This window comes from Podarcis vaucheri, assembly GCF_965113315.1.
Source record: "Podarcis vaucheri genome assembly, chromosome: 2".
Taxonomy (NCBI): Eukaryota; Metazoa; Chordata; class Lepidosauria; order Squamata; family Lacertidae; genus Podarcis; species Podarcis vaucheri.
Genome location: NC_138760.1, coordinates 17,630,336 through 17,651,432, shown reverse-complemented (window position 1 = coordinate 17,651,432; position 21,097 = coordinate 17,630,336). Strand labels below are relative to the sequence as shown.

At 49.0% G+C, this 21,097-nt stretch overlaps 1 protein-coding gene across 1 annotated transcript in view; it reads right to left on the bottom strand.

Moving 5' to 3' along the window:
• AAAS (aladin WD repeat nucleoporin) overlaps positions 1-21,097 on the bottom strand; it is a 29,170-nt gene that overhangs the window by 7,228 nt on the left and 845 nt on the right. Inside the window, exons 2-14 of the mRNA XM_082212565.1 lie at positions 19,095-19,221; positions 18,112-18,239; positions 17,197-17,309; positions 16,740-16,831; positions 16,365-16,411; positions 15,283-15,381; positions 13,495-13,638; positions 11,336-11,456; positions 10,256-10,380; positions 9,717-9,777; positions 9,044-9,134; positions 5,199-5,292; positions 3,447-3,514 (exon numbers count right to left, since the gene is read on the bottom strand). Coding sequence (XP_082068691.1) covers positions 3,447-3,514; positions 5,199-5,292; positions 9,044-9,134; positions 9,717-9,777; positions 10,256-10,380; positions 11,336-11,456; positions 13,495-13,638; positions 15,283-15,381; positions 16,365-16,411; positions 16,740-16,831; positions 17,197-17,309; positions 18,112-18,239; positions 19,095-19,217 — 1,306 coding nt within the window. The 5' untranslated portion in view covers positions 19,218-19,221. The remainder of the gene's footprint in view (positions 1-3,446; positions 3,515-5,198; positions 5,293-9,043; positions 9,135-9,716; positions 9,778-10,255; positions 10,381-11,335; positions 11,457-13,494; positions 13,639-15,282; positions 15,382-16,364; positions 16,412-16,739; positions 16,832-17,196; positions 17,310-18,111; positions 18,240-19,094; positions 19,222-21,097) is intronic.

Here is a 21,097-nt window from a genome sequence, read left to right as displayed (position 1 = left end):
GCAGCGTAGCAGCAGCAGGAGGCCCCATTAGCTAAAGTGGTGCTTCATGTTTAGAGCAGTTTTAGGTTAAGTACGGACCTCCAGAATGAATTAAGTACTTAACCCGAGGTACCACTGTATTTCCAATGCAATCTACAAAGGCTGCTGAGGGCAGGATACTAGGTGGGTAGGGGTTCAGTACCCTTGGTGTCTCTGTTGAGGCTTCTAGAACACCTGGATAATGGCCTGGGCTCAGACTGCAGAGATGGAAGTACACCAGACATCATGTTATGTTTATTTTTCGCAACAAGGGTGGCGACCCTTTTTTCAGACCGAGGGTCGTGTGCCCTTGTAGACAATCTTCCATGGGGCACCATGTCAGCAATGGGAGGAGCCAAAGGCAAAAGTGGATACACCAACTAATGTGACTGGAATGGTGCTTGTTTCCTCCCTGCAGAAAGGTAGTGGTACCCCGCAAGACGAACGCCTCACAAGACGGAAAACCCGCTAGACGAAAGGGTTTTCCGTTTTGGAGGCGCTTCGCAAAACAAATTTCCCTATGGGCTTGCTTCGCAAGACGAAAGCCCATAGGGAAATATCCGGGACAGCGGGGAAGCGCAGCGCGTCTTCCCCACTGTCCTCGGACCTCCTCCCGCCGCCGGGCATCGGAACGAAGCTCCGATGCCCGGCGGGGGGGGGGACGTCTCCTCCCGCCGCCGCGCATCGGAACGAAGCTCCGATGCCCGGCAGCGGGGGGGAACGTCTCCTCCCGCCGCCGGGCATCGGAACGAAGCTCCGATGCCCGGCGGGGGGGGGACGTCTCCTCCCGCCGCCGCGCATCGGAACGAAGCTCCGATGCCCGACGGGGGGGGGACGTCTCCTCCCGCCGCCGGGCATCGGAACGAAGCTCCGATGCCCGGCGGGGGGGGAAGTCTCCTCCCGCTGCCGGGTATCGGAACGAAGCTCCGATGCCCGGCGGGGGGGGGGAACGTCTCCTCCCGCCGCCGGGGATCGGAACGAAGCTCCGATGCCCGGCGGGGGGGGGGAAGTCTCCTCCCGCCGCCGGGGATCGGAACGAAGCTCCGATGCCCGGCGGGGGGGGGGGAGTCTCCTCCCGCCGCCGGGCATCGGTTTCCCTAGGAACGCATTAATTGATTTTCAATGCATTCCTATGGGAAACCGTGCTTCGCAAGACGAAAAACTCGCAAGAAGAAAAAACTTGCGGAACGAATTAATTTCGTCTTGCGAGGCACCACTGTACAGTGGTACCTTGGTTCTCAAACTTAATCCATTCCAGGAGTCCGTTCGACTCCCAGAACCGTTCAAAAACCAAGGCGCAGCTTCTGATTGGCTGCAGGAGCTTCCTGCACTCAATCGGAAGCCATGGAAGCTGCGTCGGATATTTGGCTTCTGAAAAACGTTCACAAACGGGAACACTCGCTTCTGGGTTTGCGGCGTTCAGGAGCCAATTTGTTCAGGAGCCAAGCCGCTCGACAGCCAAGGTACCACTGTGTGCTGGTTTCTACATACACTCACAAACCTCTTGCCACCCGCCACCCAGTGAAGCAAATGGCATTAAGAGGGCAGGCAAACGCATTCTAGCCAGGCTACAAAAACACTCAAGGAGGGTACGAAGCAGGGCTGGCAAAAGGCGTGGCTGAACAGAGAGTGTTGCCTGGGCCAGGCAGTGGCCTGCTTTAGTAGGAAAACCACAGTTAGTCTCTTTCCCGTTGAAACAAGTCTTTCCCATCAAATACGAAGCCACGAGGAAGGAGCCGGTGTGCTTGCAAACTGGTGCTAACTGCTATCGTCCCTCCCACACTCTTTCAAAAGATTCAGGGCTCACGCAAAAAACTGCCTGGTTTAGAATTCAGAATCCCATTTTAGGAATTTTGGACCAAGGTGCAGCCTGGACCTCTCCGTCTCTTTCGCTGAAGCCCCAGCCTTAGAGAGGATCACAGAATGCTTTAAAATGCAGATTAGAGAAGGGTTATTTTAAGCACTACCAAACACAAGCCATTTCGTGCTCTTAAGCTTACGCGTGGGACACTTGCCATCTCTCCAAAAGGACAGGGTGAAAAAATGGGCTGGTTCTCGTTTTCCTTTTGGGAGCAAGGTAGGGGTGGACATGTAGGGATGTATGGAAGTGAGAGCTGGACCATAAAGAAGGCTGATCAGCGAAGAATTGATGCTTTTGAATTATGGTGCTGGAGGAGACTCTTGAGAGTCCCAGGGACTGCAAGAAGATCAAACCTATCCATTCTGAAGGAAATCAGCCCTGAGTGCTCACTGGAAGGACAGATCCTGAAGCTGAGGCTCCAATACTGTGGCCACCTCATGAGAAGAGAAGACTCCCTGGAAAAGACCCTGATGTTGGGAAAGATGGAGGGCACAAGGAGAAGGGGACGACAGAGGATGAGATGGTTGGACAGTGTTCTCGAGGCTACCAGCATGAGTTTGACCAAACTGCGGGAGGCAGTGGAAGACAGGAGTGCCTGGCGTGCTCTGGTCCAGGGGGTCACAAAGAGTCACAAACAACTAAACGACTAAACAACAACAGGGATGGACATCCTGGTTTTCGGGTGCAAAAGCTCAACAACTTTGCAGGTGTCAGGAATTTTACTTTTTGAAATATGGCAACCCTACCTTTGGCTTGCCATTCAAGAAACGGGGTAGGACGAGGAGAGACATACAAGTGCCACAAAAACCAAACCATGAGGACTAGAAACTTACAAGTGAGAAGTATGTATCCTTTGTCCATTAAAACAAATGCACAAAGAGCAACTGGGAAAAGGGCCAGCCACTACCTGCGTGCATTTGAAAAAAACAAAAAAGAGGCAGACACATTTTTCACTTGACTATATGCATCTGCATAAGGTGACTGAGGGTGCATATCTGTTGCTCCAAAAAGTAAAATAAGAAGCAATGCTTTATTGGGGTTGGGGGGAATGGGTGTCCCCCCCCCAATGTTGTCTTCTGATTTGGAATAAAAATTACCATATTGGCCTGAATATAAGCCAGACCGGCAAATAAGCCACACCTTTAAAATTCAAGGGGGGGTACTTCCGGGGTGGCGCCATTGGTAATGGCCGCTTCCCTCTGATCCGGAGGGACAGAGCTCCGCGGAAATTGGGTCTTTACTGCTACGGCGCAGCGGGGATCCTTCAAAAATCACAGGCGGGGGAAGCCTGTGAACTTGGGACTCAGCGGGCACTGTTTGCGCCCCCCCCCCAATTGCAAAAGGAGCTCGGCAACGGGCTCCGGAGCGGAGTGGGGGTGGCGATATTGCAAAAGCCAATTTTTAAGGTCGTGAATTTAAGCCGCACTTTAACTTTTCACGGTTGGAATTGGGGGGGGGTGACTTATATTCAGGCCATTACGGTACGTACTGGCTTATTGTGAGAAACGCACCCAGCCTCCCCAGCTCTCCCTATCTTGTCAAAAGTTTTGGCTGTAGAGGACTTTACCTCTGATGACAACTGCAAGCCTCTCACCACTGGGGTCCCAGACCATGGAAAGAACCTCCCCTCCAATCCTGGAACACAAGAATACAAAGTGAAAGGCCAATAGAGGAACACTCAAGGTAAGACATCCATACTCAGGCCAAAATAAGAGTTGGGGGTCACCATCAGGATGTGGAATGATGACACTTGGGAGGGGCGGGGAGTGGTACAGTATTTGTTGAGTACTAGGCCTGGGCGACCACCGGATGACCTTGGGCCAGTTACTGTTGGAAAACCAGCCCCATCTGGAGAGGCTGTCCCCTCTCCCTGCTCCCGGAGCTGGCTTACCGGTGATCTGCCTCTGGCTGCGTTCCCAGACAGACCAGGGAGATCTTGATATAGGGGACATCTCCCAGCTCGGGAAAATGCACACCGACTTCTCCCCCTTCCACAGCGGAAAGAAGAGTAGTCAGAAATCTATTTACATGATGTTTATTTCTGACATTACAGCTCTACAGAAAACGTGTCCGATCACTTCAGTTTCCATCCAGCAAGAGACAAAGACTTCCTGTACATACGCAAGAGGAAGGTCTCAAATTACACACTTCACAAAGACTTTTCCAGCCTGTGAACTTCCGGGAAGGTTCTTTCCCACAGCTAGCCATATCACATGATGTCAACAAGCTGACTGTCTGCAGCTGCGATGTTCTCATATTGTAACAGTTACTACCTCTCAGCCTATCCTACCTCACAGAGGTGTTGTGAGAATAACACGAGAAGGGGAAGAACGCTACCTCAAATTCCTTGGAGGGAAGGTGGGATATAAATGTAATAAACCAACAAAAATGATAGCTGCAGGGCAGGACTTTTGCATATTCATACACTGATTATTAAAACAGGTTTTTAAGATAAACAAGAAAATAATCAAAATGCTAAAGCCTTTATTCATTTCCTGGCTTGTGCATATTCAGCAGTGGGTATAAAACTTAACATCTTGTTAATTTTGTTCCTATTGTTATTTTTAAAAAAGCAGGTTTCCAGCCCTCCGAGACTACACAGATACACTCTCATTCATTCGTTTTATTTGTATGCCAAAAATTATGCTCATAGCGGCTTACAACAAACAGGACATTTCGAACAAACACTACAAAAATAATTTCAGAATAACGTTGCAAAAGAAAAATATAGCAACCTATTAAAAAAAACACCACATTTCTATACTATAAATATAACAAGATTACTTAAACAACATGCAGCACCCAATTGCAAAACTAAGAAGGGAGCTTTACTTTCTAGGCTATAAGCAATGCCTGGAAAAATTCACAAGCTGGTTGTGAATAGCAGAGACCCCTGTAGTGAGAGTTTGGTAAGGCTTCAAAACCACGGCATATAACTTTTTGTCCCTCCTTTTGCATGTGACTGGCAGAATCAGAACCCAGCAAATTAAGCAAATGCTCATGCATTTTCAGGGTAATAAAAGCATGGATTTTTAGAACATCTAATAAATAATCACATGTTGGGGTGGGGTGAACTCTCTCAAAACAACACAGCACCAGTCTCTCTGATTCTGCTCCTAATGATGAAGGGAGTGCAATATAAGACTTTCTGCTCGGAAAGACCCCACCCCCACTCCCTTTCTGAGATTTCACCCAACATTGTCCATGTTCTGAATCCTATCTTAGCAGCCTTAAAGGGCTAGAATCTTGCACCAACTAACACTCAGTTGTGTGCTTGTGCGGCACTTACAAGACACATGTTTTTCTCCCTTCCTCTCACCTCTCCTCTCCATACAGGGTCTCAAAAGTGGTTTCCGACAGATCAGCCACGATGGAAGCTGTTTTCGACCCACCAACCTGCCCTTGCTGTTCCCCTGAGAAGAGGATGGAAAAAGTCATTCCGAGGGAAACAAAACAATAGGAGGAGGAAGAACATAGGACATTTCCTTATAGCAGGTATGGGGAACCTGAAGCCTGGGGGAAATGGACCCCCACAGGGCCTCTCTACCTAGCCCTTGGACCTAGCCCCAGACCAAACGCCTCGTTGGCTCTTCTTCGCACCCTGAGTGCTTCTGCATGGCTGAGAGATGTGTCACTCTCATTTGCCTGGATGGAGGGGTGTGTAAGCTGACTGTGCAAAATTAATAATCACATTTGTTGCTCTGGCTGCACCCACCACTGATATGCAGCCCTCATCAGGGAATGTGACCCTCAGCCTAAAAAAGGTTTTCCACTCCTGCCTTATAGGAAATCAAACTATCTGTTTCTCTAATCCAGTACTGTCCACCTGCGGGAAGAAGAGTGTGTACTGGCCAGCAGGTAATGGCTTTTCCCACCTGCCTTGCCCTAGGAGCTTTTATAAGAAAGCTGTTTCCAGAGGAAGAACTGGGAGGGGAGACTCTGTTTGCCATCAGGGGGTGGTTGGTTTCACCTTGGTTCCCCCACCTCCAGCCTGAGGAACCTTCAGAAGGGAGTTGCTGCCACAGGCATTATATGGATTTTAAAGAGCAGTGAAACAGTGAAATATTATGATTAATTGGGTTGTGGAAAGTGTGTGTATGAACAGGGCTTAGTTTACCTTTTGGTTGCTATTTTGTAGGTGCTGTTAATATTGTTTTATAGATTATAAAAGCTGTATTCATTTGTTAATCATATACAGTGGTACCTCGGGTTAAGTACTTAATTCGTTCCGGAGGTCCGTTCTTAACCTGAAACTGTTCTTAACCTGAAGCACCACTTTAGCTAATGGGGCCTCTTGCTGCCGCCGCGCCGCCAGAGCACGATTCTGTTCTCATCCTGAAGCAAAGTTCTTAACCCGAGGTACCATTTCTGGGTTAGCAGAGTCTGTAACCCGAAGTGTATGTAACCCCAGGTAGCACTGTAATAGGACTCTTCCTTAATGTTTAGCTTATTTGCTTTGTTGACAAGCTGGAACGTGTGCAGAGGAGAGAGATTAAGGTGATCAAGGGTCTGGAAACTAAGCCTTATGAGGAGCGCTTGAAGGAGTTTGAAGGATGTATCTCAAGGGCTGTCACATGGAGGAGGGAGCATGCTTGTTTTCTCAAACCAATGGCTTTAAGTTACAAGAAAGGAGATTCTGACGAAACATTAGGAAAATTTTCTTGATAGTAAGCTGTTCAGAAATGGAACAAACTCCCACGAGAGGTGGCAGACTCTCCTTTATTGGAAGTTTTTAAGCAAAGGTTGGATGGCCATCTGTCCTGGATGCTTCAGCTGAGATTCCTGCTTTGCAGGGGTTGGACTAGATGACCCCTGGGGTTCCCTTCCAACTCTACGATTCTATGAACAGCGCTATACAGATTGCAATTGTTTCACTGATGATTCATGAATGCTTCTGCATGATTTATGCTGCATTTGTGGTGTTCTACTACTGCGTTCTTTCATATTATAGTCACTTACTGCTTGTAAGCAGCTTTGGGATTCATTCGAATGAAAATTAGAGCAGGAATTCAATAAATAAAAAACATGACTGGCAGCTGCTCTACAGGGTCTCAGGCAGAGGATGCTCTTCCCCAGCAGCTGCTACCTGATCCGTTAAAACACAGACACACAGAAGTTCCAGACAGAGGCATAGAAGGGGGGGGGCACTGGGTGCCACATTGTGGGGGGCGGCGGCACTTACCGCGGGACCTGCAGTGTGCCCAGGCCACGCATCTCTTCTGGGATTGACGCGGTGGCTCAGGCACGTACAGGCTCCACGCTGCACGAAACTGCAGCATAGCCTTTGTGTCTGCCTGTCGTCTCTCCCTCAGGCTGTTGCCGTACAGCTAAGGGGCGGGACAGCAGCAAGGCTCCACATAGCACACCCTGCCAAAGCTCCCCCCGTCCCCATGAGTGGCTCGCTCTGCTCCAGGGTGCAGGGCACACATGCCGCCTCAGGCACCTGACCAGCTAGCTACGCCGCTGCTTCCAGAGGTGGCCAGGTATTGTATGTGCACACCTTCATTCAGCTACAGTCTCTCCTCTAGTAGTAGTCAGGAGCGGGAGTTGGTTGGGGGGGGGGGAGCCAGAAGGAAGCTTTTAAATAGAGGGAAGTGCTGGTATACACAGGACGATAAACAATTGCATGCGGTAGGTCAGAGTACCAAAAATAAAGAAGGTCTGAAATTAAAGGGTGGCGTTATTTGTGGTAAGTACTAGGTAGGGAGAGCATGACATCTGCAAGCAACTTTGAGAGGAGATAAATGCCTGTAGCCAACCCCCAACCAGCCACAGAGCTTACTGGGTAGCCTTACAAAAAATCACCTCTCTCTCAGCCTCCCACACATCACAGGTTTTGTGAGGATGAAGCAGACACCACATAGGCTAACTCAAGGTCCTTAGGTGAAGGACAGCCCACATACGAGATGCTAGATCAGGGGTCTGCAACCCGCGGCTCCGGAGCCGCATGTGGCTCTTTGACACCTTTGCCGCGGCTCCGGGGCGGATACTAGCGAGGGGAGGAGGCGCATTGTGCGCCCCGACACTCCCCACTGTGGCGGGCGCTGTACTGGCTGTGATGTCGCATGGGGGCGGTGCGTGCGTTAGTCACGCACCGTCCCGGCGTCTCCTTCCCGCCCACCTGCCCGCTACATTGTAAGGGGCATGTACGCTGGTCACTGCATTGAAAGGGGGCATGTACGCTGGTCACTGTTTTGAAGGGGAGTGAAGAACACACACATACAAAAGGTAACTTGTTAATTTAACGTTTATTTCTATGAGGAGCAGTAATTCTGAGGGGTCAAACAAAGAATAATAAAAAAGTGACAAAAAAGTTATTTTTATAATGACGAGTTTTGCGGCTCCCAGTTTTTTTTTCTTCGGAAACAGGTCCAAGTGGCTCTTTTTGTCTTAAAGGTTGCAGACCCCTGTGCTAGATAGAACAGAATTGGAGGCTGCCAGGGGGCAAAGGTCCCTGTCGCAGACAGGATTTCAAAGCCTCCCCCTGTAGCACTTATAGCAGAGGTCGGCAACCTTATCCGAGGATGGGCCGGTCAGAGGATGGGCTGGAGTGTGTGCGCACACGTGCTATTCCAGATCGGAGGAGTGCCCATGAGCATGCACGCACGCTATTTCCGGCGCTCCTCCGACCCAGAAGTGCACCGGAAATAGCGTGTGCACATGCGCATGGGCACTTATTCGTCCCGCACATGTGCACACACGCTATTTCCAGCGCACATCTGGGTCGGAGGAGAGCCCGTGCACATGAGGACAGGCGCCATCAACCCAGAAGTTGGTCCCTGCGCTGCACTGCACCAGTAAGAGCAGGCAGCGGCAGGGGTCAACATGGCCTGGTTAAACAAGCCTCTTGGGCCGCTACCGGCCCATGGGCCTTAAGTTGCCGACCCCAGGCTTATAGCAAGGTTTCCCAAACTTGGGTCTCCAGCTGTTTTTAGACTACAACTCCCATCATCCCTAGCAAGCAGGACCAGTGGTCAAGGATGATGGGAATTGTAGTCCAAAACCAACTGGAGAATCAAGTTTGGGAAACCCAGGCTTATAAGTTAGAAACTTATTGAGACAGACAGGAAGATGCAGAGTGATGGGCTTGGAACCCACTTTCTGCATTTGCAGAATCCACACAGCTTTACTAGTTACAAGCCGCTCAAGTTACAAGTTACTCACCGCTATATTCCAGGAAAGACAAAGAATATATCACCGATTCCCCCTGGACCGTGAAGAGCAAGCGGCTGCCGTCCGGACTCCAACAGCCAGTCTTTGGGGGAAGACACATAAACAGACACACTTTTAACTTAGGCGAGGGTCAAGGAGGGTCTAAAAATCCTCTGCTAAACACATAATATGACTTTCAAGGTGAGAAATGCCCCATTCAGCAAATGGGACCTAGTCAGGACTGTTGTAGCCATGGATATTTCAGAGGCTGACTCATAAAAACCGAGGGGAGTCAGAATGAGGCTTGGGTGAGTCAGGTTGCTGAAAGTGGGGCTTGGAAGAAAACCCATGTGGTCAAGCAAGTAATAAATGGAGGCCTAAGTCTGGGGGGGGGGGGCAGGGAATCTCAGCAAAGCCACAAACTCGTGGGCACAAGTTACTCTATGTTTCTACAGCAAATAATAGCCTATATAGCTTATTCTAACAGCGATAGGGACCTGTAACCCTGCAGGTGTTGCTCAACGACAACTTGCAACATCCCTGAACGTTGCTCATGCTGATGGGAGTTGTAGTCCAGCAACATCTGCAGGGCCACAGGCTCTGAAAGAGAAACCAATAGAAAAATAAGAGGGTCCGGACGGTTGCTTTTGTCAACATATTCCCCCATGCTGCCTCCCTCACTTACACGGCAAGGACCTTTGATGGTCGGCCACTTCTCACAAGTCCACATCTGAACTTCCCATACCCTGCGAAGAGAAGCACAAGGGGGTAGAAAGAAGCAGAGTTACTTTGAGTGCAATTCAGTATGAGGAAACGCTCACGGGAGAACTGTGGCAACGAATGCTTCCCCACTTTAACCTGCCGCCATGGTCCAGCACTAGACAAGGCGCAGAGGGCTGATCAATGTTGGCTGCTGACCACTGGGATTGGTGGCGTTGGAAAGCAGGGAGGCCAACAGCAGGTGGCGCTAGAGCCAGTGGCAGGAGTTCTAGTTCTGTCCCCATCCTCTCTGCTCAATTCTTCAAGGGCAACTCTGAGATTAAGGAGGAGGAAACTGGCAGGCAGGACCAACCCCTGGACTGGTTGCAAATAAGAAGGCAGGAAGGTGGGGGGTGTCTGAGGACAGGCTGCGGCTGGTGGTGCCATGTGCCTCATTTACTTTAATGAAGCAGCCTCTCCTGGGGTTGACCCCATGCTGCTGGCTTCCAGGCCCTCTCTACTCACCTGAAGACTGCTGAAGGTGTGGCTGCCAATACTTTGCTGCCGTCAGGAGACCAAGCCAAGTATGTGACCCCTCCTCCTCCAAACCACTGCAACTGGATGCAGTTTTCTGTGGATACATCCCACACCTAAAGGGAACAAGGTCTGAGAATCAGAGAAGAGCACCACAATCATCGCTCTTAGCCAGGCATCCTCAAACACGGCCCTTCAGCTGGTTTGGGGGACTACAATTCCCATCATCCCTGAGCACTGGTCCTGTTAGCTAGGGATGATGGGAGTTGTAGTCCCAAAACAGCTGGAGGGCAGAGTTTGAGGGTGCCTGCTTTTAGCAGTATTGGACTTCTATTTTCTGTCTAGCTTTAACACAACGCATGTCTGCAGGAATAAGTTATCTTTCCTCCGACAGCTTGGAAGCCCTTCTGCTTCCACAGCCGACGCCCAGTAACCTCTCATCCTTTTCCTGTGGTTGTGAGCTACAGGCACACGAGGTCATTGAATGGCCACAGCTTTACATGCTCGGACCGCCACCGCTTTTGTGGTCTCCCTCCCGCATCATAAAGGCAGAAATTGCCCATGGCACCAAATATGGTGGCTAGACTAGGTGCACTGGCTCCACATTAATTTCTGGAGATGCAGCCCTACGTGGTTAAGGACCCCGGTATCTGATAGAAAGAGTCTTCCACCTGTGCCTCCAAGGGCTTTCCAAAGTGCAAAGGGTGGCAATGAAGGAGTGAGTCTTCTTAGTAATGGCCCCAACTGATGAATACTCTTTCCCCCCAAAGGCCTTCCTGGCATCTGCATTAATGTTGTTTCCATGCCATGAAAGGACTTCTCTTTTCTCCCAAGTCGTTTAAACTGCTTAAACTGCTTTATTATTTCTTATACTGCTTTCCCCCTGTGAACTGATGGTGATTCCTTCTCTGGTATTGAGGTATTAGTTGCTTGGCTCAGTGTGTTGCTTCTACTGACCAACGGGTATACTGTTACATTGGATCATTATTAACATTTCATTTGTACATCATCTAAAAGCTCTGGGAGCAGCCAAGTAACACATCTGGTAAATAAATGAAATGCCCTACTTACAAGCATGGCAGTGTCAACAGGTGAGGCTGAGAGCAGCAACCCTCCACTGGGTGCCCAGGCCAGGCTGGTGACGGGGCTGTGACCAGGGTGGCTGAGTACCTGGGCGCAGCCAGATGAAGGCCTGTTGGGGGACAGGAGAGAGAGACAATATCATTCCTCCACAGGCAGGAGGAATGCAAACAAAGAAGCAGTAATAAGCAGGGCTATGTATATTCTGTACACCTGAGATTACACAGCTGTCCTGCAGTCCATCATCCTGAGAATGCTTGCTTTGACTGTATATGCAGCTATAGAAATAGGCAACATGCACATTGCCTAGTGAAATACCAGGAGCCAGAGAAGGCGGAGATGAACATCAAAAGCAGGGGTTGGGAAACCTTTCGCACCCGGATGGCCATGCTCTCTTGTGGGCAACCTTCCGGGGGCCACATAACAGTGGTGGGTGTAGTCAGAGCAAAAATGCTCCCCATCCTTATCCAGGCAAGCAAGAGCTATTATGAGCATTGAGGGGTACATTCCAGCCAAGAAGAACCACAAGTGGCACACAGCAGGGTCACTGAGAGCTGAGACCTGTGGCAGGGGTCATAATCTTGAAGGCCAGATAGAGAGGCATGGGGGGCCACATTCAGGCCACGGACCTGAGGTTCCCCACCCCTGATCTAACCTTCAGCAAAGTGTCCATCCCACAAGGGGAGCAAAAGAAGAACCGCCGTGTACTGATTTGCTTGCACCATCTTATCAGATCGGATTGGGGAGGGGGGCTTAAGAGAGGTACAGTTTTCTGAAAAATGTGGAAAGACAGGTGGATAAAGGTTGTGGAAAGGGGAAGATCAGCTACTTGACATCTTCTGTGGCCCTTCTTAATGTGCCTCCTCCATGAGAAGTCTGGAGAGCGGCAACAAGAGAACACGCCTTTTCTGCAGTGGGTCTCCATTTGTGGAATGCTCTCCCCAGTGAGGTTTGCTTGGCACCTTCATTATACACCTTTAGGCACCAGGCAAAAACGTTCCTTTTTAACCAGGCCTTTGGTTGATGCCCTTTTGCACTTGGGCAAAAAAAAATGAGAGGCACAAATACAAGATGGGGGACACCTGGCTTGAGAGCAGTACATGTGAAAAGGATCTAGGAGTCTTGGTTGACCACAAACTTGACATGAGCCAACAGTGTGACGCGGCAGCTAAAAAAGCCAATGCAATTCTGGGCTGCATCAATAGGAGTATAGCATCTAGATCAAGGGAAGTAATAGTGCCACTGTATTCTGCTCTGGTCAGACCTCACCTGGAGTACTGTGTCCAGTTCTGGGCACCACAATTCAAGAAGGACACTGACAAACTGGAACGTGTCCAGAGGAGGGCAACCAAAATGGTCAAAGGCCTGGAAACGATGCCTTATGAGGAACGGCTAAGGGAGCTGGGCATGTTTAGCCTGGAGAAGAGGAGGTTAAGGGGTGATATGATAGCCATGTTCAAATATATAAAAGGATGTCACATAGAGGAGGGAGAAAGGTTGTTTTCTGCTGCTCCAGAGAAGCGGACACGGAGCAATGGATCCAAACTACAAGAAAGAAGATTCCACCTAAACATTAGGAAGAACTTCCTGACAGTAAGAGCTGTTCGACAGTGGAATTTGCTGCCAAGGAGTGTGGTGGAGTCTCCTACTTTGGAGGTCTTTAAGCAGAGGCTTGACAACCATATGTCAGGAGTGCTCTGAAAATGCGTTTGGGAGGAGGGGAATTATTGGGTTCTTTCTGGTTTTGTTTCTATTATGTATTTTGTGTTTTAATACTGTGATTTTATGCTATGAACCACCCTGAGACCTGTGGGTGTAGGGCATTATACAAATTACCAACAACAGGATAGCCTTTAAAGACAGAGCCCAGGGTGAGAAAGGAATCCCTGACGATCTCAAGCACTTGAAACCTGCTAAGTCAGGAATGGGGGAAACTGTGGGGGCCCATTGCTGATTCCCAGCTCCCATCAGCCCCAGCCAGCATTGCTGATGATTAGGGATGTTGAGAGTTGCAGTCAAGCAACATATGAAGGCCTCAGGGGGTTCTCCTACCCCTTTGCCAAGTGTCTCCTTACAGCTCAGATCGTGGCAACAAGCAGCCACTGGGCCAGTCAAACTTCAGACAGGCCCTGCAGCAAGTGGCTGGTTACCTGGTGGAAAGCGAAGTGGGGTCCAGATGCCAAACTAGCACACAGCTGTGGCATGCCACGGCAAGGATAGATGCGCACAGCGGCTTCCATGCCACTGCTGCCACGTTCCTCTGCAAGCGATGCTTCAGGATCGGGATGGTGGCGCTGCAGAAGAGAAGCAAGGAAGAGGGAACCACAGAAGAAATTGAACCAGAAACTTTCCAGCCAAGGGGATAGCCATGAGCTGTATCAGAACAAGAACTGGCAGCACTGATTGGCCCATGACCACCCTTTGCTCTTCATAGCCAAGGATTCTGAAGTCACATTCAAGCCCAGTACTTTTGGCCACAGCGTTCTGCTGGTTCACAGGGTGGACTGGACCTCTGCTCATCCTCTATGCCCCTTAGCACAGCTGTGACAGCTACTTTTAGCCCCTTGTTTACAATGGCCAACGGTGCTATGGTCAATGGTGTTGAGTTCTACAGAGGGCACGGGCAAAAGATGGTGCAGAAGTCCCCTGCGGTCTGTTCCAGGAGGGGGATTTAATTAGCACCTGCAGGTTGCTAGGATCCTAGGAAAGAATGCTGGACTAGTTCAATCTGGCTTTAACCCAGTCAGCAAGACACTTCTTATTTTCTAAGGAGTGCACACTCAGGAGCACTTAACATTGGTAAGTTATGCTTAACTGACAGGACACTCTTGCATTGTAAAGTTCAGAATGCATCCACGGGCCATGAGGTCACTGGATTAATTAAAAAATACAGTGGTACCTCGGGTTACATACGCTTCAGGTTACAGACTCCGCTAACCCAGAAATATTACCTCACGTTAAGAACTTTGCCATTAAGAACAGAAATTGGGCTCCGGCAGCGCGACAGCAGCGGGAGGCCCCATTAGTTAAATTTGTGCTTCAGGTTAAGAACAGTTTCAGGTTAAGAACGGACCTTCAGAATGAATTAAGAACGTAACCAGAAGTACCACTGTATATATGTTGTGCAAGACTGAGGTCAGAGCACCCGTATGGCAGATTACACTCCTCTGGGAATTTTAACTTGTATTTGTCCCCAACACCCTTGGCCAGCTTAGTCCCTAGTCAGCACTGAAGTCTACTAACCTATTATAGGCTGGGAAATAATTACATAATTCAATTCAAACCTAGAAATGGCAGGGGAGAGCTGGAGTGTCCTCATGGCTTGCAAGGAGACCATGCCAGGAGCCCAAAGAGGATGTCCATGAGGGTGGAGGAAGCCCTGAAGAGACCGGAGGTGCAGGGGGGGGGGCTTTGTTTATGCTGCTCAACCTCCCCGCATGACAGCTGATGTGAGAGTTAGCACAGCAGCAGCAGCCGCTTTCCTGTGTGTCCTTCAGCCTTTTGCTGGCCCCTGAGCTTCAATTCTAGTTGTGAATACAGTATTTTTTGGTATGGATTGAAGAGAGAGCAGCAGAGAGGGTGTTTAAAGGGTGCTCTCCACTTAGGCGATTTTCACTTATGCATGCAGGGGCCGAGAACATAACCCCCATGTAAATAGCCTGTATTCTTTTTTGAGGCTCAACTCACTTATTGGTTGTTGTTGTTGTTTTTAAAGATTACTCTTATTTGTATTTAACTCAGTTATTTTCCTTGCCCTGAGATGACAAATTTGCAAACCATTATGCTAGGTTGCACTGCTGCTGCTGTTGCTGCTGCACACTGCTAGAGAGATTTTGGCATGCAAGCTCCATGCCTGTGAGCAGATAGATGGGGCCCTGCCAATCCTAAATAGAAACTTGGCTGCTCAGGTGCGGAGAGGAAAACCCCAACCCCCTCACCTGCTTGCGTTGTAAACACGGATGGAGTCATCCAGCAGGGCCACAGCAAACTTGCTGGTGTGAGGATGCCAAGCGAAGGCTCGGATTGAGCAGCCTGCCCTGGAGAGTGAAGACAGGAAAGGGTAAGGGAGCATTAGGCAAGTTTCAATAAACAAAAAGTCAGATGGCAGCTAAGGTATGTGGAAGCTAGACACATTTGGGTGGATGGGACCCAGAGTACACACTCAAGGAAGGCTACATGCAAACTGCTCACCCCCTGAGCAGACTATATTCATATTGTATACATAAGAAGGATGGCTGAGTATTGGTTTAAAGGAGGAGCTCCTCCATCACCAATATTTCATTGCATAACTGCAGGTGAAGTGAGGAGCCTTGTTTGTGTTAGTAATTATAAATGAAGAACCAATGAGTGGTAGTTATTCCAGGTTCATCAATCTAGTGAATATAAGAATGGGGGAAAGGCCAATGCATGTTCGTATGGGTGCAGATCATCCTGCAGGGACTGCTTGGGAATAAGCCATTCATACCTATACTGCACAGTTTTAGTGCCTAGATCCAAGGCTCAATCTCACCAGGAGGTACAGGAAGATGTAAACAAATGCGCCACCGCCTCCTTGCTTCAGATCAAAGATGAAGCAGAGCTTTCCCTTACACCCACTGGGTACTTGGAGCTTGGGGGGAAGAGGCAGAGGAAGCCGAGTCATCTCCAGCTCTCCTCTTTAGCTCCAAGCTAGAGAAGGGAGCTTGCCATTACAGCCAAGAGATGCTCCCAGTGCCCCTTCTGTACAGAGCAAGCCTCTGAGCTGTTGGAGGGGGGCTTGTTTTCTGTACCCCCACAGCTCTAATCTTAGAGCTGAAAGTCGATTTCCCCCTAGAACTGAATTCGAGATGTAGCATAAGGTCAGGGGCAATCCTTGCCCTGATGGCAACTGTTTTTTGGGACAGTCAAAGCCAGCAAAAAATTGCTGTCCCCTGCCTAGCACCTAAGTAGATGGGAAACTGCTCAAAACCTTACATGCATGACAAGAAGTGTACACATACATGCACACACACACACACACACACACACGGAGATAACTTACCAATCCACAGCCTGGGAGAACTGTGCTATCATGTCTTCACTTTGCAGCTTTGGAGGAAATGATAGACAGAAAAATTTAGTACTTCTAACAGCAGCCGCTCATGATGTGGCCCAGCTTTAAATCTGGATCTGAAGCAAGCTACGTGTTGAACACAGTTTCAAGGGAACTGGTGGGTGGCCAACATGTGAATGGGGTGGGGAATAAGATTCCTTCTAGAAAAAAGGGGGATGGGAAACCATGCAATTAGTGTTCCGTTGCCATGGCTGTCCTCCCTCCCCCTCCCCCACAGCCCTGCTCCCAGTGTGGACCATTAGATTATCTACCAACTGCCAATGTTCTTCGGTCCTGCTCAGGCCTACTTTGCACAAGCCTCACCGACAAATGGGGAAAGAAGGAGCCATGGAGAGAGGAGACCCAACAGCAGAGTGCTAATGTGTAGCGGGATCCTGCCTTCATCCATCGGAGAGCTGCAAAGGCAAGGAAGGAGATGGTGGAAGAAATCTGAGCCATTTGTCAAAGCAGTGTGGAGCCTCAAGAAAGGGTTTGGCAAACAATGGGTCTTATTCCTGTACCCCGGATGGGGTGGGGGGATTAAAAGAAGCCGGAAAAAAAGACAGTGTGACATCGAAGCATCTTTGCAGTGAGTTTAAAGCAGGGATGGGGAGCCTGCGGCCCTCCCTCTGTTGTTGCATCACAGCATCCATCAGCCCCAGTCAGCATGGCCAGTGTTCGAGGTTGATGGGAGTCCAATAAAATCTGGAGGCCTCAAGTCCCCTGTACCTGGTTTAAAGTGAGGAATGGGTCCAATATGTACAACTATATTGAAAGCTACCTAGCTCCTTTGCAGAATCTGTCCAAGGCAGCTCATCCACCTCCTGGTCCAAGTCACCGTCCTCCTCTGCATATGCAAGCTCTTCAAGAACTCCAGCGATTCCAACGTCACGCCTAGGGGCAGAGCATTTTGTGAAATCTCCTGCACCTCAACGGGGGAAGGTGGCGTTGTGCAAATGTTATTTTCATTGTGCAAGCTACTAATGGGCAAATATGCTTTTTAATAGCAAAAGGGAGGTGCATGTAAGGTGTGCAAAACATTCCTCCCAGGGACCAGTTATCTCCCTATAGTCTGACCTTGCTCTTCAAAGGTGCTTTCTCCTCAGTGGTGCTCTGATAGCAGCATAGGTAAAGGTAAAGGGACCCCTGACCATTAGGGTCCAGTCGTGACCGACTCTGGGGTTGCGGCGCTCATCTCGCTTTATTGGCTGAGGGAGCCGGCGTACAGCTTCCAGGTCATGTGGCCAGCATGACTAAGCCACTTCTGGCGAACCAGAGCAGCGCATGGAAATGCCGTTTACCTTTCGCCGGAGCGGTACCTATTTATCTGCTTGCACTTTGACGTGCTTTCAAACTGCTAGGTTGGCAGGAGCAGGGACCGAGCAACGGGCACTCACCCCGTCGAAGGGATTCAAACCGCCGACCTTCTGATCATTAAGTCCTAGGCTCTGTGGTTTAACCCACAGCGCCACCCGCGTCGCATAGTACTTGCCTAAGTGAGAAAGCTTTGCATGGTGGGGTGTGGGGAGGCAATCAGTGAGCAGAAGGAAGGAGGAATTTGCATTCTTCCCCTCTGTGCCCCATCTGCTGTTAAGAATGGGTTCTTCCCCCCTTCCCAACTCATCCCTTTTACTATGTGACTGGGGCAGATCAATGTTTTAACAGCCAGGTCAGATCAAATTTGGCCCATACTCACCAGGCGTTGATGCACCTCTTCCACAGTGACTCACGGTGATGGATGAAGGCAGGTTTAGTGCTGTGTTCCTGTCGACTGTGAGCTTTCAGAGTTTCTTTGGGGATGCTCAGGACAGGCAAGTCTTCTAGCTGTACAGCCAACCGAGACAATCAATAGTAAGTGAAAAGGCCTGGGGGGGGATGCTTGAACAAACAAACAAAACTAGGAAAGAGAATCAACCAAAGCAAAAGTTTTGTTTTACACTGCAGTCCACATATGCAGGAACTGGAATTCATGGGTACAAAATTCAGAATAGGTAAAATCTCGCACTTTTTGAAGAAGAGGAGCATGTTTCTAGTCCTTCAAGCTGACTGAAGCACTGGTAAATGTGCAGGCAACACACAGTGAAATAAAAATAGCCAGAAACTGGGTCTACGTAGGACTTTTTTTATTAAAGGTGTAAAGCTTCGTGCGCTGCATAGAACTTTGCCCTTCTTTATGACTACCAGAAGTAGAATGAATTGTGAAAATAAATGTGCAAATCTGCATAAGATATATAGGTCACAGAATTCAGGTGTGGAACATAACTTTTTACTTCTATTTTAAGTATCTAGTACATCAGTGATGTCCAACCAGTCAACCGTAATGATACAGTACATGATACAGGCAACTCCCATTTTGTGCATGTTTGATCTATGCATAACCACGGATCCATGCACCATGTTCAGCACCAGAAGAGGGCGGAAGAGGCTTACACGCACTCCACTGACACATGCCATGACCTGGAACGTAACCCCTGCGTAAATAGAGTTGCCTATATTTGTTTACTAACTCCTGCTGACTGCTCCTTTTCTGGTTTCACATTTATGTGACAAACAGCATGTTCAATGAGTAGTTATGGAAGCCTTTTGACAGCCAAAGTGACTCAAGTACAAGCTAGAACGTCTAGTCTCTCATCGCTACCTAACATTAGTTTCTTCCTGTGACTGAAAAGTGTTGCTTACCTGTCCTTGGAAAGAAAGTGGAAGCTTCTCAAAGCTGCGGCCAGAAACCAGGGCATTATTAAATTCATAAAGTGTGATGTCTCCCGGAGGCGGAGGGGGTGGGAAGAGCGCTAGGGAACACATCCTCCTGGGGATCCAGACAAGAAGCCACAAGTTGCAGCAAGAGAGAGAGAAAATTGCTTGTTCAGTGCCATCAAATGTACCATTTTCATATTTTTCTAGCAAACAGTATGATTTGGACTATATGTCTACCAAATTTCCAGGCAGCTTGGAAGAACCACCACTTCAAAAGTACTTCAGGTAGTTTTCATTTTTGAGGGGAAGGGGAGTCATTTTCAGATTCTTCTAGGAATTGAGATGTCTTAGAAGATATATGTGCTCATTAGGAGGTATCCTAACAAGTCCAACCACCCCAGTCAGTGTGTTCTGCTTATCTCTATAGGAAGAACATAAAAACATTGACTAGTGAATACAGTATGTTTAGTGGGAAAGGGCTGAATGAATCCAGACTCCTCCTGCTGAATTGGTGCTATCAACAGTGATCTAGCCAGTGCTACAGCTCCTGGATTGGGCATGTGCAGTGTAAGAAAGAAAGAGATAAAATGCTTATGAATATATACAATTGTGAGTCATTTCCCTGTATAAAGTGTTACTTAGGTAAAGGTAAAGGTAAAGGGAACCCTAACCATTAGGTCCAGTCATGACCGACTCTGGGGTTGCGGTGCACATCTTGCTTTATTGGCCGAGGGAGCCGGCGTACAGCTTCCGGGGCATGTGGCCAGCCTGACTAAGCCGCTTCTGGCAAACCAGAGCAGTGCACGGAAACGCTGTTTACCTTCCCGCCAGAGCAGTACCTTGCTGGAGCGGACTTGCCAATCAGAAGGTCGGCGGTTTGAATCCCCACGACAGGGCAAGCTCCTGTTGCTCGGTCCCTGTTCCTGCCAACCTAGCAGTTCAAAAGCACATCAAAGTGCAAGTACATAAATAGGTACCGCTCCGGCGGGAAGGTAAACGGCATTTCCATGCACTGCTCTGGTTCGCCAGAAGCAGCTTCGTCATGCTGGCCACACGACCCAGAAGCTGTATGCCGGCTCCCTCAGCCAATAAAGCGAGATGAGCGCTGCAACCCCAGAGTCAGTCATGACTGGACCTAATGGTCAGGGGTCCCTTTACCTTTTTTATTATATGAACACTGGGAGGAGTGTGGAGAGAGAAAACGCCATGGTGCACCTGCAACAGTGAAACTGGACACCCCCATCTGCAACAAAACATGTCTCGCCTACTCTACAGTAGGCGCTGTGACTCTCCAACAGTTTGACTTTAACCCCCCCAAAGCATGCTCCTCCACTGTCTCTTCAGACAGATGGATGCCAGCAACAACCACATCTCCTCTGAGTCTCCTCTTTTCCACGCTAAACATACCCAGCTCCCTCAACCATTCCTCATAAGGCTCGGTTTTCAGACCCTTGATCATCTCGGTGGCCCTTGTTTGGTTGTTAAGTCGCTTTGGGTCACCCTGAGCAAGATAAAGTAACTAACAAATTCAACAAATGATGACGACGATATACTTATTCCAGAACTTCTTTAATTTTTTTACACTATCCAAAGATACGGCTTCCTCTTTTTGGCGAAGTAAAGAAAGAGCGAGTTAAAACTTGACTTTCAGGGTTTAATTCGCTTGTTGCGGCGATACTGCGAATACCCTTAACGGCGGCACAGAAAGCTGTCAACTTTAACACAGGATTTAGTCCAGGATTTTAAAAATGCTGCTTGGTAGCCTGGGAAGCATTATTATGTACAGTGGTATCTCGGGTTAAGTACTTAATTCGTTCTGAAGATCCGTACTTAACCTGAAACTGTTCTTAACCTGAAGCACCACTTTAGCTAATGGGGCCTCCTGCTGCTGCCACACCGCCGGAGCGTGATTTCTGTTCTCATCCTGAAGCAAAGTTCTTAACCTGAAGCACTATGTAAGCAGTGTCTGTAACCTGAAGCGCATGTAA